The sequence below is a fragment of the Schistocerca gregaria genome, chromosome 9 (assembly GCF_023897955.1).
Source record: "Schistocerca gregaria isolate iqSchGreg1 chromosome 9, iqSchGreg1.2, whole genome shotgun sequence".
Classification (NCBI taxonomy): domain Eukaryota; kingdom Metazoa; phylum Arthropoda; class Insecta; order Orthoptera; family Acrididae; genus Schistocerca; species Schistocerca gregaria.
In genome coordinates, this window is record NC_064928.1 from 163,699,504 (window position 1) to 163,721,225 (window position 21,722).

Below are 21,722 nucleotides of genomic sequence, written 5' to 3' on the forward strand. Positions count from 1 at the left end.
TCCCAGCAAATTAGGGACACTGTTGCTCCTGGGGTATCGGCGAGGACCATTCGCAACCGTCTCCATGAAGCTGGGCTACGGTCCCACACACCCTTAGGCCGTCTTCCGCTCACGCCCCAACATCGTGCAGCCCGCCTCCAGTGGTGTCGCGACAGGCGTGAATGGAGGGACGAATGGACACGTGTCATCTTCAGCGATGAGAGTCGCTTCTGCCTTGGTGCCAATGATGGTCATATGCGTGTTTGGCGCCGTGCAGGTGAGCGCCACAATCAGGACTGCATACGACCGAGGCACACAGGGCCAACACCCGGCATCATGGTGTGGGGAGCGATCTCCTACACTGGCCGTACACCTCTGGTGATCGTCGAGGGGACACTGAATAGTGCACGGTACATCCAAACCGTCATCGAACCCATCGTTCTACCATTCCTAGACCGGCAAGGAAACTTGCTGTTCCAACAGGACAATGCACGTCCGCATGTATCCCGTGCCACCCAACATGCTCTAGAAGGTGTAAGTCAACTACCCTGGCCAGCAAGATCTCCGGATCTGTCCTCCATTGAGCATGTTTGGGACTGGATGAAGCATCGTCTCACGCGGTCTGCATGTCCAGCACGAACGCTGGTCCAACTGAGGCGCCAGGTGGAAATGGCATGGCAAGCCGTTCCACAGGACTACATCCAGCATCTCTACGATCGAGAGAATAGCAGCCTGCATTGCTGCGAAAGGTGGATATACACTGTACTAGTGCCGACATTGTGCATGCTCTGTTGCCTGTGTCTATGTGCCTGTGGTTCTGTCAGTGTGATCATGTGATGTATCTGATCCCAGGAATGTGTCAATAAAGTTTCCCCTTCCTGGGACAATGAATTCACGGTGTTCTTATTTCAATTTCCAGGAGTGTATTTTAAAAAGCATATAAAAATATGCATGACGCCTTTCTAAGAGACAGCGTCCATTTCTTCCGAACTACGCAAGTGTTGACCACGTGAAGCTGAAATTCAAAGAAATAGTATTGATAGCAATGGAGACATTTATAACAAATAAATTAATAAGAGACAGAAGTGAAACCCCATCCTACACAAAAAAGTCAAGAAAGTTGCACAAGCAACAAAAAGGTACGCCCAATTAAAAAAAACTCAAAATATCCAAGATTGGCGAAGTTTGATAGAAACTCTGAATTTAGCGCCAACTTCAATGCGAGATCTTTTAAGAGTTTCCACAATGAAATTCTGTTTAGAAATCAGCAGAAAATTTAATAATATTCTAGTCGCATGCAATGTACACCACTGGCAAAACACAGGCAATATCATAATTGCACAATGGTGATACCAGTGCCACTTAAGAGGAGTTACCAAATAATGTTTACTGAAATTCCTCCAACAAAGACGATGAAACCGATATTCCACAATACAAATCAAGAGCCGCTGCCTAGATTACAGCTTAGAAGTAGATATCCTGTGAATAGTGGTGCAACTTATATCTCTTAATAAAAGAAAGACTTCCTGTTCACATTTCTCAACAATCAGGTTTCTTTCGTCATATGCTATAGCCCCATGCTTAGCAATTATACACAACCAATCGCTTGTAGAAAGATCCGTACCCAAAAACTGTAAAGTTGTACACGACACACCAACATGAGAAATCCGATGAATTACAAAACAATTTGCATTAGAATTTTCAAACACATACTGTGTTCAAACGTTATGACTTACTTCGACATAAATGGTCTATTGACAGGTAGTAGGGATTCAGAAGTTATCAGTCTTGTGAAACACAGCTACTGCTTACTCTCAGCCATGCAGAGTGGTTGCATGGTTTGAGGTGCCATGTACGGATTGTGTGGCCACTCCCTTGGGAGGTTCGAGCCCTCCATCAGACATGATTGTTCTTATCATAAGCTAGTTTAAGTAATGTGTAAGTCAAGGGACCGATGACCTCAGCAGTTTGGTGTATTAGGAATTCATACACATTTGGACATTTTCTTATTCTCATTAAGTAATGAGTGCTTTCGACAAGGAACATCTACTTGATTCCATATTTTGAGATTTCCAGAAGGCTTTTGACACTGTTCATTGCCAGAAACTTCCAGTAATGCTACATACAGTAAATATGGTGTATGGTCTCAGCTGTGGGACTGAATTCATAATTTCCTGTCAGAAAGGTGACAATTCATAGCAATCAATACAACATTGTGGAGTAAAACGGAAGTGATATCTGGCATTCTGCAAGAAGCTTTTACAGTCCCTGTGCTGTTACTAATCTAGGAGACAATTTGTGCGGCCCACTTAAATTATTTGCAGATGATGCTGTCATTTACCATGTAGGAAAATCATAAGAAGATGAAAACCAACTGTAAAATTCTGAAAGTGGCAGTTGACTCTAAATAAGGGAAAGTGAGAGATCATCCACTAAAAGGAATTCATTAAATTTCAGTTACACAACAAATCGCGTGAATCTAATGGGTGTCAGTTCAACTAAGTATTAGGAATTACAATTATGAACAACTTAAACTGGTATGACCACTTAGGTAACATTGTCAGAATTTGAATCAAAGACTGTGTTTTATTGCTAGAACAATCAAAATATGCTGCAAGTCTACTAGAGAGACTGTCTGCACTACGCTTGTCCATCCTCTGCTAGGCTACTGTTGTGCACTATGGGATCCTTACCAGAGAAGACATGCCCAGGACGCTGGAAAAGTTCAAAGGAGGTCCGCTCATTCGTTATAATTACGAAATATGGGAGAAAGTGTCACGGATATGATAAGCAGGTTAGCGTGACAATTATTAAGAGAAAGGCGTTGTAGCGAGATCTTTTTGAGAAATTCTATTGGTAACATTCTCCTCCCTATGCGAAAATATTTTGTCGACACCCACCTACATAGGTAGAAGTGATCAGTGTAATAAAGAAAAACAACAACAAGAGCTTGCACAGAAAGATTTTCTTCTTCATTTTTTCTGCACGCTTTTCGAGAGTGGAACGTTAGAGGAATAGAATGAAAGTGGTTCGATGAGCAATTGCCAGTCACTTACGTTTGAGGTGCAGAGCTAGTAATGAAGATTCACATATAGATAAACATATTGGGTGATACTAATAATACATGATTCTGGTGATAGTACTATAAGAAGTACCCTATGAAGTTTAATGAAATGTAATTATTATTTCTACCAATTCCAAGAGCCACTTGGCCCCACGTAACACTGATCACCATTCTCGTCATAGGAAATTGGGTTTCCTAGTGTGGATATTACATTCAACGAAATCTAAATGAATGTAAAATACATCTTAATCAGCAAATGAGACAAATTATCTACAAAAGATTCCACTGTGAAACACAAAGTATTATTTAAATTACAATCTAAAATTGAACACAAGTAATGTTTTATGTTAAATCTACACTCCAGAAGTGTTGATGTGCTATTTTGTAATACACAGGGGCTCGCCTTTTGTCCTAGATTATTGATTCATATGGACGAAATATCCTCTAAGACTTTATTTCAAATCCGTGCTGCTAATTGGTTCAATACTTTCCAGTCATCTATATTTGTAGATGTGTGCAGAAAAACGGGCAAACCTTCAAATGTGAAAACTTAACAATAAGTGCTGCCATCGCTCGCTGGGTATGGGATCCAACAAAATTGACATTGATCTCACCCCTAAATGTCACTTTAGGATGTAGTACAACCTAGAGGATTTCTTGTGTTTCACTAGATATGATTTCTGTGATGTCAAAATGGGCTAACCTTTACCGCAACTCTAGTTTCTCTTTATTGGAAAGAAGCTGCCTAGCTCAGTAGCCAATACTGAGCTAAATGATAAACAGACAACAAAGATTTATATCTAAGTTGGGAAGATTTGGAGGCAGACTTAGATTATATTGGAATTAGTAAAAGTGTACACACAAAGTATAATCCTTGTGTAATTTGCAATATTATTCACTTTATGTACCAAGTTTAGAGTGTTTCAAATGTTCAGTTCGCACATTCTGTACACAATACAAATACTGAACATGGGCGATGTAGAAATGGCGTATGCTGATGAAAGTGTGGAAAATCAGCGAAATTTATTGATAGAAGAAGCGTAATCAAGAGAATTGGAGCAAAGAAGTAGTAAAGAGTACAATGATTATACGTATGTAGTGAAAAACGAAAATTCACAAGGTTGAGATTGAGCCTACGGTAGAAAATGTTTCGATATTGTATCAAAGTAACAATGATCTCCAGAATTCTTATGTACATTGAAGAGCCAAAGAATGTGATACACCTGCCTATAATCGTGTACGGCCCCTGTGAGCACGTAGAAGTGCAGCAACATGACATGGCATGTGCTCGACTAATGTCTGAAGTAATTCTGGAGGCAACTGACACCTTGAATCCTGCAGGACTGTCCATCAATCCGTAAGAGTACGATGGGGTTGAGATCTGTTCCGAACATCACTATGTAAGGTCCCACGTATGCTCAACAATGTTCATGTCTGGGGAGTTTGGTGGCCAGCGGAGTGTTTAAACACAGAAGAAACCACTCTAGCAATTCTGGGCGTGTGAGGTGTCGCATTGTCCTGCTGCAATTGCCCAAGTCCGTCGGAATACACAATGGACATGAATGGATGCAGATGATCAAACAGGATGCTTACATATGTGTCGCTTGTCAAAGTCGTATCTAGACATATCAGGGGTCCCACATCACTGCAACTGCACACGCCCCACACCATTACAGAGCCTCCACCAGATTGAAGAGTGCCCTGCTGATGTGCAGGCTCATGGATTCACGAGATTGTTTCCATACCTGTACACTCCATCTGCTCGATACAATTTTAACTGAGACTTGTCCAACAAGACAACACATTGCCAGTCATCAACGGTCCATCCAATGTCAGGCCCACACGAGTCGCAAAACTATGTGTCTGCAGTCATCAAGGGTACATGAGTGGGCCTTCAGCTTCGAAAGCCCATATAAATGTCGTTTAGTTTAATGGTTAGCACGCTGACGCTTGTTGATGGCCCACCATTGAAATCTGCAGCAAATTTTGAAAGGGGTGCAGTTCTGTCACGTTGAACGATTCACTTCAGTCGTATTTGGTCCTGTTCTTGCAGGATCTGACAACACTTACTCCACTCTTTTAACAGAGACAGCGCCACATTTTTGAAAAAAACAGTCAATGGCCAAGAAATAACGGTCCACTACTATGGGGCAGAATCAAAACGCCAGAGAATAAAGTGGAAACATCTGAGAACAACAAAGACAAAAAATTCCAGACTGCCACCGGCGGAAATCATTAATCTAATAATTTTTCAGATGCAAAAGGGCCAGTGTAGGAGGAGAACATAGCAATGGGAACAACTGCTGACAAGGAGTCTTTCAGTGGGGTGCTGGAAACATGCTAAAGACAGAAATTCACTACAAACGACGAGGTCTGCTGCAACAGAAAGGGTCCCCATTACATGACAACGTCTGCCCACACACATTTCACCACACCACTGAAACCATCACAACAATGGACGTTTAGCTAATAAAACTCGTCCCTACAGCACATATTTTGTTCCGACAATCTTTCATTTGTCTGGGTTGCTCGAAGATGCTGTGTGAGATCATCGATTTTCGTCCAATGTGGAAGCTGTAATGACTGAATCATGAAGGCTGCCAGAAAGAAAAAGTCGTGTAAGTGTGAATATTAGCTGTAAGCCTGTAACTTAGGTAGAGGCATACAGTGCAAGTCACTTTCGTCAGTCCATTACGTGGCCATATGAACAGAGATACCTTTGATTTCAAGCTCACTGACTGCGAATTGGAGGTAAAATTCCACGCAGTGACGTCCTACCTGTAAGCAAAAAACAGCCCCAAATACCGTATATAGAAGCCCTCAAATGCCATGCAAGGCATAGTTCTACAGTACAGCGATCAAAAGAGTTCCGCCAAGGATGACAGACAGCCTATAGTGTTCACCATGTGTGTCTTCATTTAAGGTTGTACACTATGAAGGACTTGTAAAGCTTGCCTTAAAGTACCTCTGGATTAGGGTTCCTGATTTCTATCATACATCTGCCCACATATGTGTCTACAAGTCACTTGAATTGTGACTAGACTTGAACCTAAGGTTCCAACAGAACATGGCAGGTCCAAGGTTCGTGGTTTGTAGTAACACACATTACTGTGTACACCCAAATCTTAGTGAAGTTACAGGCCATGGCGACCTGATTGGAGTAGCTAGTAAGCCTCACCTATATTTTTATAAGAGGACAAATGTAATGATTCAGAACTGTATATCACTAGGAGAAAGAGAAATGCTGCCTACAGAAAATTAAAATGGCTTTGGAGTAAAGAGAAGCAGTTATATAAATATCAAGAGTTCAGAAGAAAAACCAGTACTAAACAAAGAAGGGAAAATTGAAAGATGGAAGGAGTATATACAGGTTCGGTACAAGGGAGATGAAGTTGGAGAGAAAGGCATAAAAAGGAAAGAGGACGTAGATGAACATTAGATGAGTGAGAGGATACTGCAAAAAGAAGTTGACAGACCACTGAATGACCTAATTCGAAACAACGCCCCTGGAGTAGATGACATCCTCTCTCAACTTCTGATAACATTGGGAGAGCCAGCCATGACAAAACTATTCCATGTGATGTGTAAGGTATATAATACCCTCACGATTAAAGAACATTATATTTCTAATTCCAAAATTAAGGTAGATAAACGTTTTCGCAGCACGCCACGGTTTTTGAGTTTCTAGAAAACTGTACAGAAGTGACCATCATGGAACATCTTCACCCCCCCCCCCCAACTAATCCCTCACCAGTCATGATTTTTAGTATGTTATTCGTGGCACTCCCTCCTAGAATTGTACAAAACTTTCAGACTACACGAACTATTCCAGATATTCGACCTTCTTTTGTCTCTATCGATTGGGTTGTTACATTACCAGCACAGTCGGCTATTTCATTCACATTATTAATTTGAACGTACCAATGAGAGTAATGATAGAAAACCGACTACAACAGACGTTACTCTAAAACAAACTACGTTAACAATTCGATACAAAAGTAACTCTTACAACCTTTTCGTAGTCAGAAGACCTGACCAGTACTACAACGTAATCATTTAAATTCAGAAAACTGTTATATACAATTTATGTAAATGTCAGTTTTATAATTTCTAAATGATCAACTAAACTGATGGTGTAATGGTACAAAACTTAACTACATTACATTTCCCGCAAAAAAGCTCTAGTTCATTTTTTTCTGTAGGGGTAACAGTTTGTGCGTTGCCAGAAGGGGAAAAGCTTGCATGTGGTTTTTGAAGAATTGCTATAATATTGTGGGTTGCATAAAATGACATGGCTAGGGGCAGCTGCAACACCCTGTATAACAACACAAAAAGACCAATTATCAGACTTCTTCAATATTCGATTCTGTAAATGCTTAGTATGCAACTGCATTTTTACTGTTGTTTATACAATGTTGTGCCACATTTTATCAGTACTGTGGTGAGCTGATACCCAAACTACATTTGTGTATGAAGGGAAACCACATAAGAAAATTGTCGCTGAATTTTTGGTGTGCTTTGGAGTAACTGTCAACACCAAATATAGTACAGTCTATTGTAAGGATGCAAACACTATATTCCTTCTCTGGTCTGTGAGGCAACAGATTGGGCAGCTAGGTGTATAGTCACTGTTTCTATCTAACAATGAAATTAGATAACAAAAGAGAAGAAAATTTGCGATATTCAATCACACTATTACCAACAGATGTTACTGTTAACATCACACACTGTTCACAACTAGATGAATGGGAAGTGACTCGTTTCTTGTTGTGCAAATCCTGATTATAGAGTGGGAAATCGGTGAACTTGTGCCAACTTGATATTCCGCCATTAAGAGCAGTTATTGTCGTTATGGGTATGAAGTTTGTAGACATCAGTTGGTAAATCTGTATGCTGTGACAAATAGTAAAAGAACAAGATGTCATGGACTCACAGTAACTCAACAGTGTTCAACTATATAGCACTATATTACATCATTGGTATGATGAAAATCCAAATTTAAACGGTTTGTGCAATACATTGCTGGTCATATATGAAAAGACACCATGTGTTCTTCAAGCAACGTCAACAGCTCAGTTTTCCTGCTAATACAACACAATGCAATGCTACATAATATATGAAAATACCTGATATTGTTTGATTTAAGGGTTGGTTATTGAGTCAGGATATAAAGACTCAAGAATATCTGACAGGCGAGATTTAAGGTGTAACTGTCTCTGGGGAAGGCAGAGTAACTCAGAAAGTGTCATAGACCGCATAAACCTGAAAATTCAGATTTCACATTGTAGTACAGATTTGTATACATATTACTTCACACAATTTTAAAAATACAATACTGACCAAGATTATACATTAATTTGAGGCACACTGGGTTAATATGGTTGTACAGCCAATGCTCATAGAAAAACTCGACTTTGATATATGTACAGTCTTAAACATGGTTTGCATGCTATTATGGAATATATTATTCTGTCTCTAATGATGATATGTACAATGGGTTCAGGTAAGCCAAAACCAGTCATGAATTAAATAAAAAAATATATCCTTCAGCTTTGATGTTTTCTGTATCAAACAAAATTACACAATTACAGAAACTGAGGCATATATGCAGGAATGTGAACGGAATTTCTGGGTACATGTTGTCTGTCCTACTTTTGAACAGAACTATGAGAAATTACGTCATCTGCTTTGAATCCAGTCAGTTTTTATTCACATATTATCAGCATCTTTACCACAACATCTAAAATTGAAGAAAATAGGAGGCTTTTGTATTATTTCAGCAAACTACTTAAACACCTCAAGTATCTCTTGGTAGAATCAAGTGATATTAGTATAAGAATAAAAATGTTCCACTATCCCAGCGACTAACGTATCATACAAGCATTAATGTACCATAAAGGGGCCCCTTAGACCTCTTTCCAATCACACTCTTACAGCAGAAACATATGATTTGTCTAAGACCAATGATTACATGTCGATTTTCAAGCCACTTCTGAACTTAAACTTCCGTCAACACAAGTCACAGCACCAGTATAATTCCCCTGTGGGCACACCCAATATATACAGGTGTTTGGCTGAGTGTCATTTTGTTTCCATGACTTCTTGTGAATATTACAGATGCATTGGCGTTAACCAGTGTGCCCTGCTGAGTGTCGTGACAAGTCCCTCTGACACCTGTATGACTTGCCACACAAGTCACATTTGAAGTGGCGGTTGCCAGCATGCATACGTAAATGCTCCTTCAGAACGCTGCTGAACTTGAATCTCTTTTGACATATACCACAGCTGTATGGCCGTTCATCGCTGTGCTTCTGTGAATGCGTCTTCAAGTGGCTTCTTTGTGTGAATGTCTGGTTGCAAACGTCACAGCTGTATGGGCGCTCGCCAGTATGCAACCACATATGCTGCTTCAGTGTGCTACTTTGTGTGAACGTCTTGTTGCAAACGCCACAGCTGTACGCACGTTCACCAGTGTGCACGGTCATGTGTCTCTTCAGATCACTATCTTTCCTGAATGATTTACCGCACTCATCACAAATGCACGGACGATCTCCCGTGTGCAGACGTAAATGATCTTTCAGAATGCTGTTGCTTTTGAATCTCTTGTGACACAAGTCACAGCTGTAGGGGCTAAACCCAGCGTGAACCAGCAAATGCTGCTTCAGGTGAGTACTTTGTCTGAACGACTTTTTACAAATGTCACAGCTGTATGGGCGCTCACCAGTGTGCAGGCGGAAGTGCGTCTTCAAATTGTCACTCCTTTTGAATGTTTTGTGACAGACACTACAGGAATGCAGAAATTCTCGATTGCCGTTTTCAGGGTGAATTTTCATGTCCTGACACTGTGGAAACTTCTTTTTGTTGAATGCACCTGTGTCTTTTCCTGCAGGCAGGGGAACTTTGGTGACCAAACTGCCACTGTTACCAGTCCTGTAGCTGCCCTCTCCGCCAACGGGGATAGTACTGCACAAAAGTGGAAAAACAGTGTAAGAAAGTTTTTTCATAACAGTAAAACTAAGGAAATGAACAGGCATATTAAAATACGCAAGGATTCGAAATATCCCACAAGATCTCCAAAAATGTAGTGTATCTGGAATAGTCTACAAAACTAGGTTATAAATTAGGACATTGCCTCAGTATCACAGAATAGTTCTGCCTTCAATCAGGCAATTAAAAGATTTGCCCTCCTATGAAATATGATTTTTTTGTCATAAGAGTTTGCAATTTTCTCAGCATATTCCCCAGAGTGAATTTTCCGATATTTTTGTTTAAGGTGATTTTTCCATCGCTTCCTGGTAGAACAACTTCACAATGACACGTGAGAAGAATACAGAGTTGGTGCAAAAGATATGACAATTCAAACTCCATGTGTAGTAGCTAGTGCACTGTTGTGCACATGAAACGTAGCTGTAAACGTCGCCTGCTGATATTCTGACAGAATTTCACTTCTACATAAGAGTCCTGACCAAGAGAATAATTTCGTATGCTGAGAGTAACATATGTCTGCACATGAATCTGTCAGATATTCAAATGGTGCATGTACATTCCTATGACTTATGAAAGGGAGGTATAGTAATCCAATTGTTGTGAAATTTTGTATAGACTTTTGTAAAGCTGATAGTTAACAACTATATAAATTTCAGTTTTTTAAGCAATAAACTATCGAAAATTCAGAAGTTATAACTTTCCTTGATAAATAAGGTCTTGGGATGTTAATACGTTTTCTGTAGATGCCAATGAAAGATGTTGACTAAATACTTGAACCTTATATAACAAAGAAAACAACATTTCAGTCACAAGACAAGAAATCTGTATAATGCAATGTATTCAAACTACTACTGCTCATCTAATGGACAATATTAGATTTCTGTAGCTGAGAAACATTATATGTGAGTTCAGGGCAGGCTATACTTCTGCAGAACTCACTAGGGTGAGTAATATAGGTGTTAGTAAGATGAGGGAACAGTATGTCGTCCTGCTGCACACCAGTGTTCTACCCTCCTTGATGATGACAGTTAAAGTCTGATGATGGCCTTGTATGCTGAAGACAAATTGTCTGGAAGCCACTAGAGGACATTACTGCACACTACATATATTTCTCTTGAAATATCCCTATCGTTGAGGCTCACTGAGATGTTTGGACATGCATAGGCACTGCTGTCATGGTCACTATGAGCTATATGAACAAATCAGATTTTCCACTTGTGTGTCAATTTATTGAATGATTTACTTGTGTAAGTGGCTTTTAGTCACTTTTCTGAATTATAGGCTGTTGGCGATTTTGAAAGCGCATTACTCTTCGTTTCTGGTGTCAACAATGGGACTGGTTCATCGTGCATCAGCCTGCTGCGGATGTTGCGGAGTTAGAGAAATGTGCTGTATGGATGTGTGGTTAGGAGTCCGCAATGGTCTGATGTGTATACTGAGTAGGGCTGTCTGTATTGTAGTAGTACATGATCACAAAAAATTAAGAACTGCCACAACAGTTGTTTTGTCAAATCTACAAAATTAATGTGGACTGTGTTCCACAAGGGTTGACTTACGTGTTAATCTGCGACTTCCACAGACCTTTCCAGAACCCGGCAATGCAGGAGCCTACCAACAAAGTTTGTGACTTAACTTCTGAGGTCATCAGTCGCCTAGAACTTAGAACTAATTAAACCTAACTAAACTAAGGACATCACACACATCCATGCCCAAGGCAGGATTCGAACCTGTGACCGTAGCCATTATTTTTAGTCAGGTATATAATAGTATTTCCCAATCATCACCTGACCTGGAATTTCAGACAGTGTCATCCACTCAATTGCTTGACCTTTATTGAAAGAAATAGTCCTTTTCTCTAAGTAAACAAATGTTATTGTAAAGAAAGCCATTGTCTCTTCCTCAAACTTCGAAATCAAATTAATTGTTTTCTGGTTATAGTTACCATTCTTTAATTAGCTCAAATTCACCTTGGTTTGCATGCCAATAAAATTAGCGGTATTCCTTTCATTCAGACATCTTTGGGTGTCGAGTACTATATATTTCTTATTTTAGCTATCAATACTTTATTCTTCTCCATGCTTTTCATATTTTTTCAAACAGCGCTAAGTTTAAATGCAGAAGTAAATTTTACTGGTTGGACTAATGAAAACATGTTAAATTATTTTAGGTGGCATGTCTTTGGGGTCCAAAAATTGTTTAATGGAATCCAGAGCTTACGAATTCTGTCAACTGGGGGCACTGACGATAATTATCTTATTTTTGAGTGTGATAGTAGTCTGACAACTGACATCATTGCACGAACAGGGTTCTTTTAAACTTCTCTATCCTTATTGTATATATTGAAAAATAATTACATATTTTCATGGCGATTATTTCAACGTCGTCAGTTAAGACTACAGCAGCGCTTGATATAGTATCGTCGAGAATATGGGCACAGACTCCAATTTCTTCCACGTGTTTTCCTATTTCATTAATTTGGCGAAACACATTCCTCTGGTCGCGTTTTTGAAGCCTTCTGAAGTTGATATTGCTATTGTCCCCACAAAACGCGATTAATTCATCTAATGGAATCTGCAGTTGTCTTAATGTGTCTAGACAAAATGCTGTTCTCTCCTCTGTTTCGTTATTCAGCGAAACAAACTTCAACAGCTTCTGTTGGATTCCTTCAGTTTCATTAAAGTATTAAACAACTGCAGGAAACATCTTTCCAGCCTTGTAGTTTGCTGCGTCAGTGCCTATGTTGTAAAATGAAACTTCTTGCAATTGCTTTATGGCTTCAGGAACAGAGTGTAGCGCGAGAATATTTTCAACAAGCGCTGTTCCTTTGGTCCTGGCTGTGAACTGCTTTGTAGCGACTTTGGAGTCAGGATACGTTGTGACATTCAGAGTTACGGAACAGTCGAGGGAACTGAAGGACTGATGATGCTTGACAACTGTATAAGCTGTTGTCAGTTCTGCAGCAGCAAAGAACAATTATTCCTCGAATCTTCTGTAATCGTGAATGTAGAAACAGGCTTTGATTTCGACGCTACCACGGACCTATTTGTGCGATCCTTCATAGAAACGTGATGCCTCACATCTGCCTTATTTTCGTACATTAATGAGCTGAATCAGTTATGAATCTCACACATCATTTCCTAATCCGTATGTCTTATCCTAACAAAAGACCATTCTTATGGTAATCATTCAAAAACTGACATTTTCACTTTCTATCCTTTGACATTTTTGTAAGTTATGATGAGACAAGTTTATTAGCCGGTAATCCAGTCACCAGTAACACTTGGGTCATCGAAGTATACTTTACCATACACTTCACGCCTTATATATCCGCGGTAAACACTTCAAACATTATTAACTTGCACTCGTTGTTCGTATTACGTTTATAAAGAGTTGCCTTATCACATCGCTATTCAAATGGGAACTGCCCGATTCTTCCGCGTGAAGCTACTTAAGTGGTTCCAGCCGCTTACTACTGGAGAAGTCTGGTATTTTCCGAATTATGGCACTAGATATAGAAGGTACCTGCATAGCCAACACAGTACACGCAACATGTAACGTCATGTGTGACACAACATTGTCAACATAAACTTGTTGACATAAATAAAACTAACTGAGGTTGCATTTACATTTTGCACAAACAGATGGGGCTGCTTAAGTACTTGAGACAAGCTAGTGACAGTATTTTGCAAAATTGGGACTACATTGAGTCTTGTTGGGATGTCGGGACAAAAAGGTCCACAACGATGACTGTTCTGATACATCAGGATGGATGCCAATTCTATACACAGCAGGAAGATAATAGTGGGGGAGTTTACAATGAGGCGATGCACGCCGAAGCGACCAACAATGTGTAATCTCTGGATGCATTCGATGTTGCCTGCAGCAGTTACATGGTGAATCTGTTCACGAAATACGCAACAGCGACTCGTAAGAAACTGTAAGCGCCACGTTGAATAATTATGTAGGAAAAATAGACTATGGCTTTTAAAATTTGTTAAAGATAGTTTCCAAGTATTACTTTAAGTGAATGGAACAGAGAGATATAGAATGGCTTGTCACAAAAGAAAAAGAGAAAATGCGGCGCATGGTTGGGTTTGTGGATTCTGTTGTTAATAGGCTCGTTAAAAACGTAGCAGGTGACACTTCCAGAACAGAAAAATAATTATCGGATTCGGATAGGGTTGACTGTAATTAATACCTTCAGTGGCTTCAGTGTTCAACACTACAGTGAATCTCTGCAGTATGTTTTACACAAACCTCGCTCAGAAAAATTAGCCTATGTTTAAGTGAGAAATTTTCATCACTTTTGCCTGTAATTACAATACTATGTCAGGTACGAACGTGTGCATTTTATGCTTTCCGCCTGGTTATCTAAGAAGCGTGCGGTAGTGCTGGAGTTTCTCCGAATATTATTTCATACTCCTTAAAATTAAATGATATTCGAAGCTATAATGTCTCTATGCTCGTCCGTTTTTACATCTGAACTGCGACTGCTCACATCATTCAAGCTTAGTTCGACTGCTGGCTGGCCAATTCCGTCCAAGTTTAAAGCGCCGGTAAAGCTGTTATCCCGCATTATCGCTCAGTCTATGTGTGTGTGACACAGCATAAAACGTATCCTTATGATCGTACTTGACCGTACTGTTACAGTTTGGCTTCTGCTCCACGTGAAACGAAATCCAATGAGATTCAAGCAAACGCGGAAGTATCCATGGCGTAATGTTTACATCGGGTTTATTCTTATGATGAACAGAGTATAGAAGTATTGGTCCGATCGTTGCACTAACACTTAAAGATGGAGTTGAAAGGAGAGTGTCCCACAACGGGCTTTACATTTTAGATCTTTAATACCTGGAGGTCCGCCGCTCGCGGTAGCGCTCTCCCTTCCCGGGCACGGAGTCTCGGGTTCGATTCCGGCTGGTTCACTGATTCTCACCTGCCCTGAGATGACTGGGTGTTGTGTCGTTTTCATCATCATCATCATCATCATCATCATTCAACAACATTACGGTCGGAGGAAGCCAATGGCATACCTTGAGACAAACTGGTGATAGATAATCTGACCCGATTGTAATTATATAACTAGTTTGTTTCGTCATTCTTTTATTCTATTTTCAATTGACAGCAACTAGTGAAGTTCGGTGGCAGGAGAAACAAGACTTCTGGTCAGGTGACTACAGGGTTATAAACACAAAATCAAATAGGAGTAATGCAGGAGTAGGTTTAATAATGAATAGGAAAATAGGAATGCGGGTAAGCTACTACAAACAGCATAGTGAACGCATTACTGTGGCCAACATAGATACGAAGCCCACACCTACCACAGTAGTACAAGCTTATATGCCAACTAGCTCTGCAGATGACGAAGAAATTGAAGATATGTATGATGAAATAAAAGAAATTATTCAGATAGTGAAGGAAGACGAAATTTTAATACTCACGGGTGACTGGAATTCGAGTGTACGAAAAGGGAGAGAAGGAAACGTAGTAGGTGAATATGGATTGGGGCTAAGAAATGAAAGAGGAAGCCGTCTGGTAGAATTTTGCACAGAGCACAACTTAATCATAGCTAACACTTGCTTTCAGAATAATTAAAGGATGTTGTACACATGGAAGAACCCTGGAGATACTAAAAGGTATCAGATAGATTATATAATGGTAAGACAGAGATTTAGGAACCAGATTTTAAATTGTAAGTCATTTCCATGGGCAGATGTGGACTCTGACCACAATCTATTGGTTATGACCTGTAGATTAAAACTGAAGAAACAGCAAATAGGTGGGAATTTAAGGAGATGGAATCTGGATAAACTAAAAGAACCAGAGGTTGTACAGAGTTTCAGGGAGAGCATAAGGGAACAATTGACAGAAATGGGGAAAGGAAGTACAGTAGAAGAAGAATGGGTAGCTTTGAGGGATGAAGCAGTAAAGGCAACAGAGGATCAAGTAGGTAAAAAGACAAGGGCTAGTAGAAATCCTTGGGTAACAGAAGAAATATTGAATTTAATTGATGAAAGGAGAAAATATAAAAATGCAGTAAATGAAGCAGGCAAAAAGGAATACAAACGTCTCAAAAATGAGATCGACAGGAAGTGCTAAATGGCTAAGCAGGGATGGCTAGAGGACAAATGTAAGGATGTAGATGCTTATCTCACTAGGGGTAAGATAGATACTGCCTACAGGAAAATTAAAGAGACCTTTGGAGAAAAGAGAACCACTTGTATGAACATCAAGAGCTCAGATGGAAACAAAGTTCTAAGCAAAGAAGGGAGAGCAGAAAGGTGGAAGGAGTATACAGAAGGTTATACAAGTGCGATGTACTTCAGGACAATATTATGGAAATGGAAGAGGATGTAGATGAAGATGAAATGGGAGATACGATACTGCGTGAAGAGTTTGACAGAGCACTGAAAGACCTGAGTCGAAACAAGGCCCCTGGAGTAGACAACATTCCATTGGAACTACTGACGGCCTTGGGAGAGCCAGTCATGACAAAACTCTACCATCTGGTGAGCAAGATGTATGAAACAGGCGAAATACCTTCAGACTTCAAGAAGAATATAACAATTCCAATCCCAAAGAAAGCAGGTGCTGACAGATGTGAAAATTACCGAACAATCATTTTAATAAGCCACAGCTGCAAAATACTAACTCGAATTCTTTACAGATGAATGGAAAAACTAGTAGAAGCTGACCTCGGGGAAGATCAGTTTGGATTCCGTAGAAACACTGGAACAAGTGAGGCAATACTGACCTTACGACTTATCTTAGAAGAAAGAATAAGGAAAGGCAAACCTACGTTTCTGGCATTTGTAGACTTACAGAAAGCTTTTGACAATGTTGACTAGAATACTCCTTTTCCAATTCTAAAGGTGGCAGGGGTAAAATACAGGGAGCGAAAGGCTATTTACAATTTGTACAGAAACCAGATGGCAGTTATAAGAGTTGAGGGACATGAAAGGGAAGCAGTGGTTGGGAAGAGAGTAAGACACGCTTGCAGCCTGTCCCCGATGTTATTCAATTTGTATATTGAGCAAGCAGTAAAGGAAACAAAAGAAAAATTCGGAGTAGGTATTAAAATCCATGGAGAAGAAATAAAAACTTTGAGGTTCGCCGATGACATTGTGATTCTGTCAGAGACATCAAAAGACTTGGAAGAGCAGTTGAACGGAATGGACAGTGTCTTGAAAGGAGGATATAAGATGAACATCAACAAAAGCAAAACGAGAATAATGGAATGTAGTCTAATTAAGTCGGGTGATGCTGAGGGAATTAGATTAGGAAATGAGACACTTAAAGTAGTAAAGGAGTTTTGCTATTTGGGGAGCAAAATAACTGATGATGGTCGAAGTAGAGAGGATATAAAATGTAAACTGGGAATGGCAAGGAAAGCGTTTCTGAAGAAGAGAAATTTGTTAACATCGAGTATAGATTTAAGTGTCAGGAAGTCATTTCTGAAAGTATTTGTATGGAGCGTAGCCATGTATGGAAGTGAAACATGGACGATAAATAGTTTGGACAAGAAGAGAATAGAAGATTTCGAAATGTGGTGCTACAGAAGAATGCTGAAGATTAGATGGGTAGATCACATAACTAATAAGGAAGTATTGAATAGGATTGGGGAGAAGAGAAGTTTGTGGCACAACTCGACCAGAAGAAGAGATCGGTTGGTAGGACATGTTCTGAGGCATCAAGGGATCACCAATTTAGTATTGGAGGGCAGCGTGGAGGGTAAAAATCGTAGAGGGAGACCAAGAGGTGAATACACTAAGCAGATTCAGAAGGATGTAGGTTGCAGTAGGTACTGGGAGATGATGAAGCTTGCACATGATAGAGTAGCATGGAGAGCTGCATCAAACCAGTCTCAGGACTGAAGACAACAACAACAACACGTAAATAACAAGATGGCTGAAAACTAGACCTTCGACCAAAGAAAGTGGATTTTAAGGTGCTATTGGAAATGGGAAAACATAAAGGTGCAGCCGACTGTGGGAAGAATTTGATATTGGGCCACCGTTTAACGAAATTACGCGACAAATGTGATTCAATGTGGGAAGGAACTGTGCTTGGCCTGAAAAAGAGAGTGTGTCGCAGGAGAAAATCAGTAGCGGACGAAAGAGGTGTGAGTACAGAGGTATAAGCTTCACCAACATCGCCACGGAAGTCCACAGGGCGAGCTGCGCGTGGAATCAGGTGCCAGCAAATCAAGACTTCGCCCCATTTTATAGCAAGCGAAGAAGATACCCTATATTTTCAGTTTGCTTCATGCGATGAATGACGACAACCAGGACTGGCACCTCGAACTTTGTGAATGGATATGCAATAGTGAACAGTTGACAGGTGTTATTGTTTGATCTGATAAGGCTATGTTTAAACTCAATGGATCCATCAATCGCCATAACAGTGTGTACTGTGACAAAGACATAATCCTTGTGCCACTGAAGGATGAAATGTTAATGTTCCTGGGTTACCAGTGTGGTCTGGAGTGGTGTGCCTGTCTTTAAAGGACTTATAGCACCTTTCTTTTTGCAGGAACAGTGACCTTAGCATGTTGCAGGAACGATTTGTATCAGCTTTTCACCAAATGTACTGAGATAATTTTTTTTTCAACAGGACAGTGCACCGTCTCATTAGCATCGTGATGTATGGCAATTCCTGAATGAAACATGTCTTGAGAAGTGGATAAACCGACGAGAAAGTGCCGAACTTCCAGCCAGGCTTCCCGAGCACGCACCTTGACTTCTTTCTGTGAGGAACTATGACGGACACTGCCTTCGCCACAAAGCCACGTACGATGAATGACAATACAGAAGCGATTGTGACTGCCTGTCCATTAAATGGCAACTACTACGCATCTGTATGGAGCTGGTATCTGCACAGATATCATTGGTGATCTTGCACTCTCGATGAATGAAATTATAATGAAATCTAGACCTTTTAGCTGCTTACAGGCGTTGATTAATATGAACGGGGACAGTTAAATAATGTTTGTCCCGACCGGGACTCGAACCCGGGACCGCCTACTTACATGGCAGACGCTCTATCCGACTGATCCATCAAGGGCACAGAGGATAGTGCGACTGCAGGGATTTATCGCTGGCAAGCTCCACGTGAGACCCACAGTTCCAACTTACTGTCCACACACTACATTTGTAGTGCCCCTGAACACTATACTCATTACTCTCGGCAGTCAATCTACCCATTCTCGTAAGAGTTCTGGCAGTGTGAGTGCATCTGCACTGAAGAAGATCGCTGGCCGGTAAGCCTTACCTGTATGAAGATGGTACCTGTTCTTTCAGACATGTCACGAAGTCGAAGTCGATAACCGATCGTGCTGCCGTCGATATTTTGCGTAACGCCGAAATGACGTCATGTCTGCGGGAAGTAGTGTGAAACAACTGTTATCCTCAGAGTTTTCTTTAATCTAACGTCATTGAATCTTCAACTTTCGAAAATAAACTTCCATAAGGCCCAGAACGACGTCTAATTATTTACGTGCATAAATAATGACGCTACATAATTTGTGACCCTCTCAGAAACTTTCGTAGCTTTCGGTGAATGGCGTAGGCGACCAGCAGCTAAATACGCACGGAGAAAATGAGCAACAGCAGCAAAATAATCCACGAAATCATTGAGTAATGAGTGCTATCTCCAGGGGATGTCAAATTGATTCTATATTTTTAGATTTCCAGAATGATTTCGACACCGTTCTTCACAAGGGTCTTCTAACTAAACTGCGTGCCTGTGGATTATCGCCTCAGTTGTGCGACTGGATTCGTGATTCTCTGTCAGAAAGGTCGCAGTTCGTAGTAATAGACGGAAAGTCGTTGAGTACGACAGAAGTAATATCCGGCGTTCCCCAAGGAAGTGTTATAAGCCCTCTATTGTTCCTCATCTATATTAACGACATAGGAGACAATCTGAGTAACCCTTTTGGAGTGTTTGCAGACAATGCTGTCATTTACCGTCTTGTAAAGTCATCAAACGACCAAAACGAACTGAAAAATGATTTAGATAAGATATCTGTATGGTGCGAAAAGTGGAAATTGACCCTGAATAAGAAAAGTGTGAAGTTATTCACATGAGTACAAAAAGAAATTTAATAAATTTCGATTACTCGATAAGTCACACAAATCTGAAGGCTGTAAATTCAACTAACTATTTCGGGATTACAGTTACAAATAACCTAAATTGGAACGATCATATACACTCCTGGAAATGGAAAAAAGAACACATTGACACCGGTGTGTCAGACCCACCATACTTGCTCCGGACACTGCGAGAGGGCTGTACAAGCAATGATCACACGCACGCCACAGCGGACACACCAGGAACCGCGGTGTTGGCCGTCGAATGGCGCTAGGTGCGCAGCATCTGTGCACCGCCGCCGTCAGTGTCAGCCAGTTTGCCGTGGCATACGGAGCTCCATCGCAGTCTTTAACACTGGTAGCATGCCGCGACAGCGTGGACGTGAACCGTATGTGCAGTTGAAGGACTTTGAGCGAGGGCGTATAGTGGGCATGCGGGAGGCCTGGTGGACGTACCGCCGAATTGCTCAACACGTGGGGCGTGATGTGTCCACAGTACATCGATGTTGTCGCCAGTGGTCGGTGGAAGGTGCACGTGCCCGTCGACCTGGGACCGGACCGCAGCGACGCACGGATGCACGCCAAGACCGTAGGATCCTACGCAGTGCCGTAGGGGACCGCACCGCCACTTCCCAGCAAATTAGGGACACTGTTGCTCCTGGAGTATCGGCGAGGACCATTCGCAACCGTCTCCATGAAGCTGGGCTACGGTCCCGCACACCGTTAGGCCGTCTTCCGCTCACGCCCCAACATCGTGCAGCCCGCCTCCAGTGGTGTCGCGACAGGCGTGAATGGAGGGACGAATGGAGACGTGTCGTCTTCTGCGATGAGAGTCGCTTCTGCCTTGGTGCCAATGATGGTCGTATGCGTGTTTGGCGCCGTGCAGGTGAGCGCCACAATCAGGACTGCATACGACCGAGGCACACAGGGCCAACACCCGGCATCATGGTGTGGGGAGCGATCTCCTACACTGGCCGTACACCTCTGGTGATCGTCGAGGGGACACTGAATAGTGCACGGTACATCCAAACCGTCATCGAACACATCGTTCTACCATTCATAGATCGGCAAGGGAACTTGCTGTTCCAACAGGACAATGCACGTCCGCGTGTATCCCGTGCCACCCAACGTGCTCTAGAAGGTGTAAGTCAACTACCCTGGCCAGCAAGATCTCCGGATCTGTCCCCCATTGAGCATGTTTGGGACTGGATGAAGCGTCGTCTCACGCGGTCTGCACGTCCAGCACGAACGCTGGTCCAACTGAGGTGCCAGGTGGAAATGGCATGGCAAGCCGTTCCACAGGACTACATCCAGCATCTCTACGATTGTCTCCATGGGAGAATAGCAGCCTGCATTGCTGCGAAAGGTGGATATACACTGTACTAGTGCCGACATTGTGCATGCTCTGTTGCCTGTGTCTATGTGCCTGTGGTTCTGTCAGAGTGATCATGTGATGTATCTGACCCCAGGAATGTATCAATAAAGTTTCCCCTTCCTGGGACAATGAATTCACGGTGTTCTTATTTCAATTTCCAGGAGTGTAGATAATGTTGTGGTTAGGGTAAACCAAAGTCTGCGATTAAGTGGCAGAAGGTGCAACACGT

At 41.4% G+C, this 21,722-nt stretch overlaps 1 protein-coding gene across 5 annotated transcripts in view; it reads right to left on the bottom strand.

The window, feature by feature from the left end:
- The window catches only part of LOC126291563 (zinc finger protein 501-like), a 405,002-nt gene that overhangs the window by 98,916 nt on the left and 284,364 nt on the right, over positions 1-21,722 (bottom strand). The window contains exon 8 of one of the 5 annotated variants that reach the window (XM_049985082.1): positions 8,390-10,006. The exons of the other annotated variants lie outside the window; for them this stretch is intronic. Within the exon in view, the coding sequence (XP_049841039.1) occupies positions 9,172-10,006 (835 nt within the window). The 3' untranslated portion in view covers positions 8,390-9,171. Of the gene's footprint in view, positions 1-8,389; positions 10,007-21,722 lie in introns of those variants that run through there. 5 annotated transcript variants of the gene reach the window in all.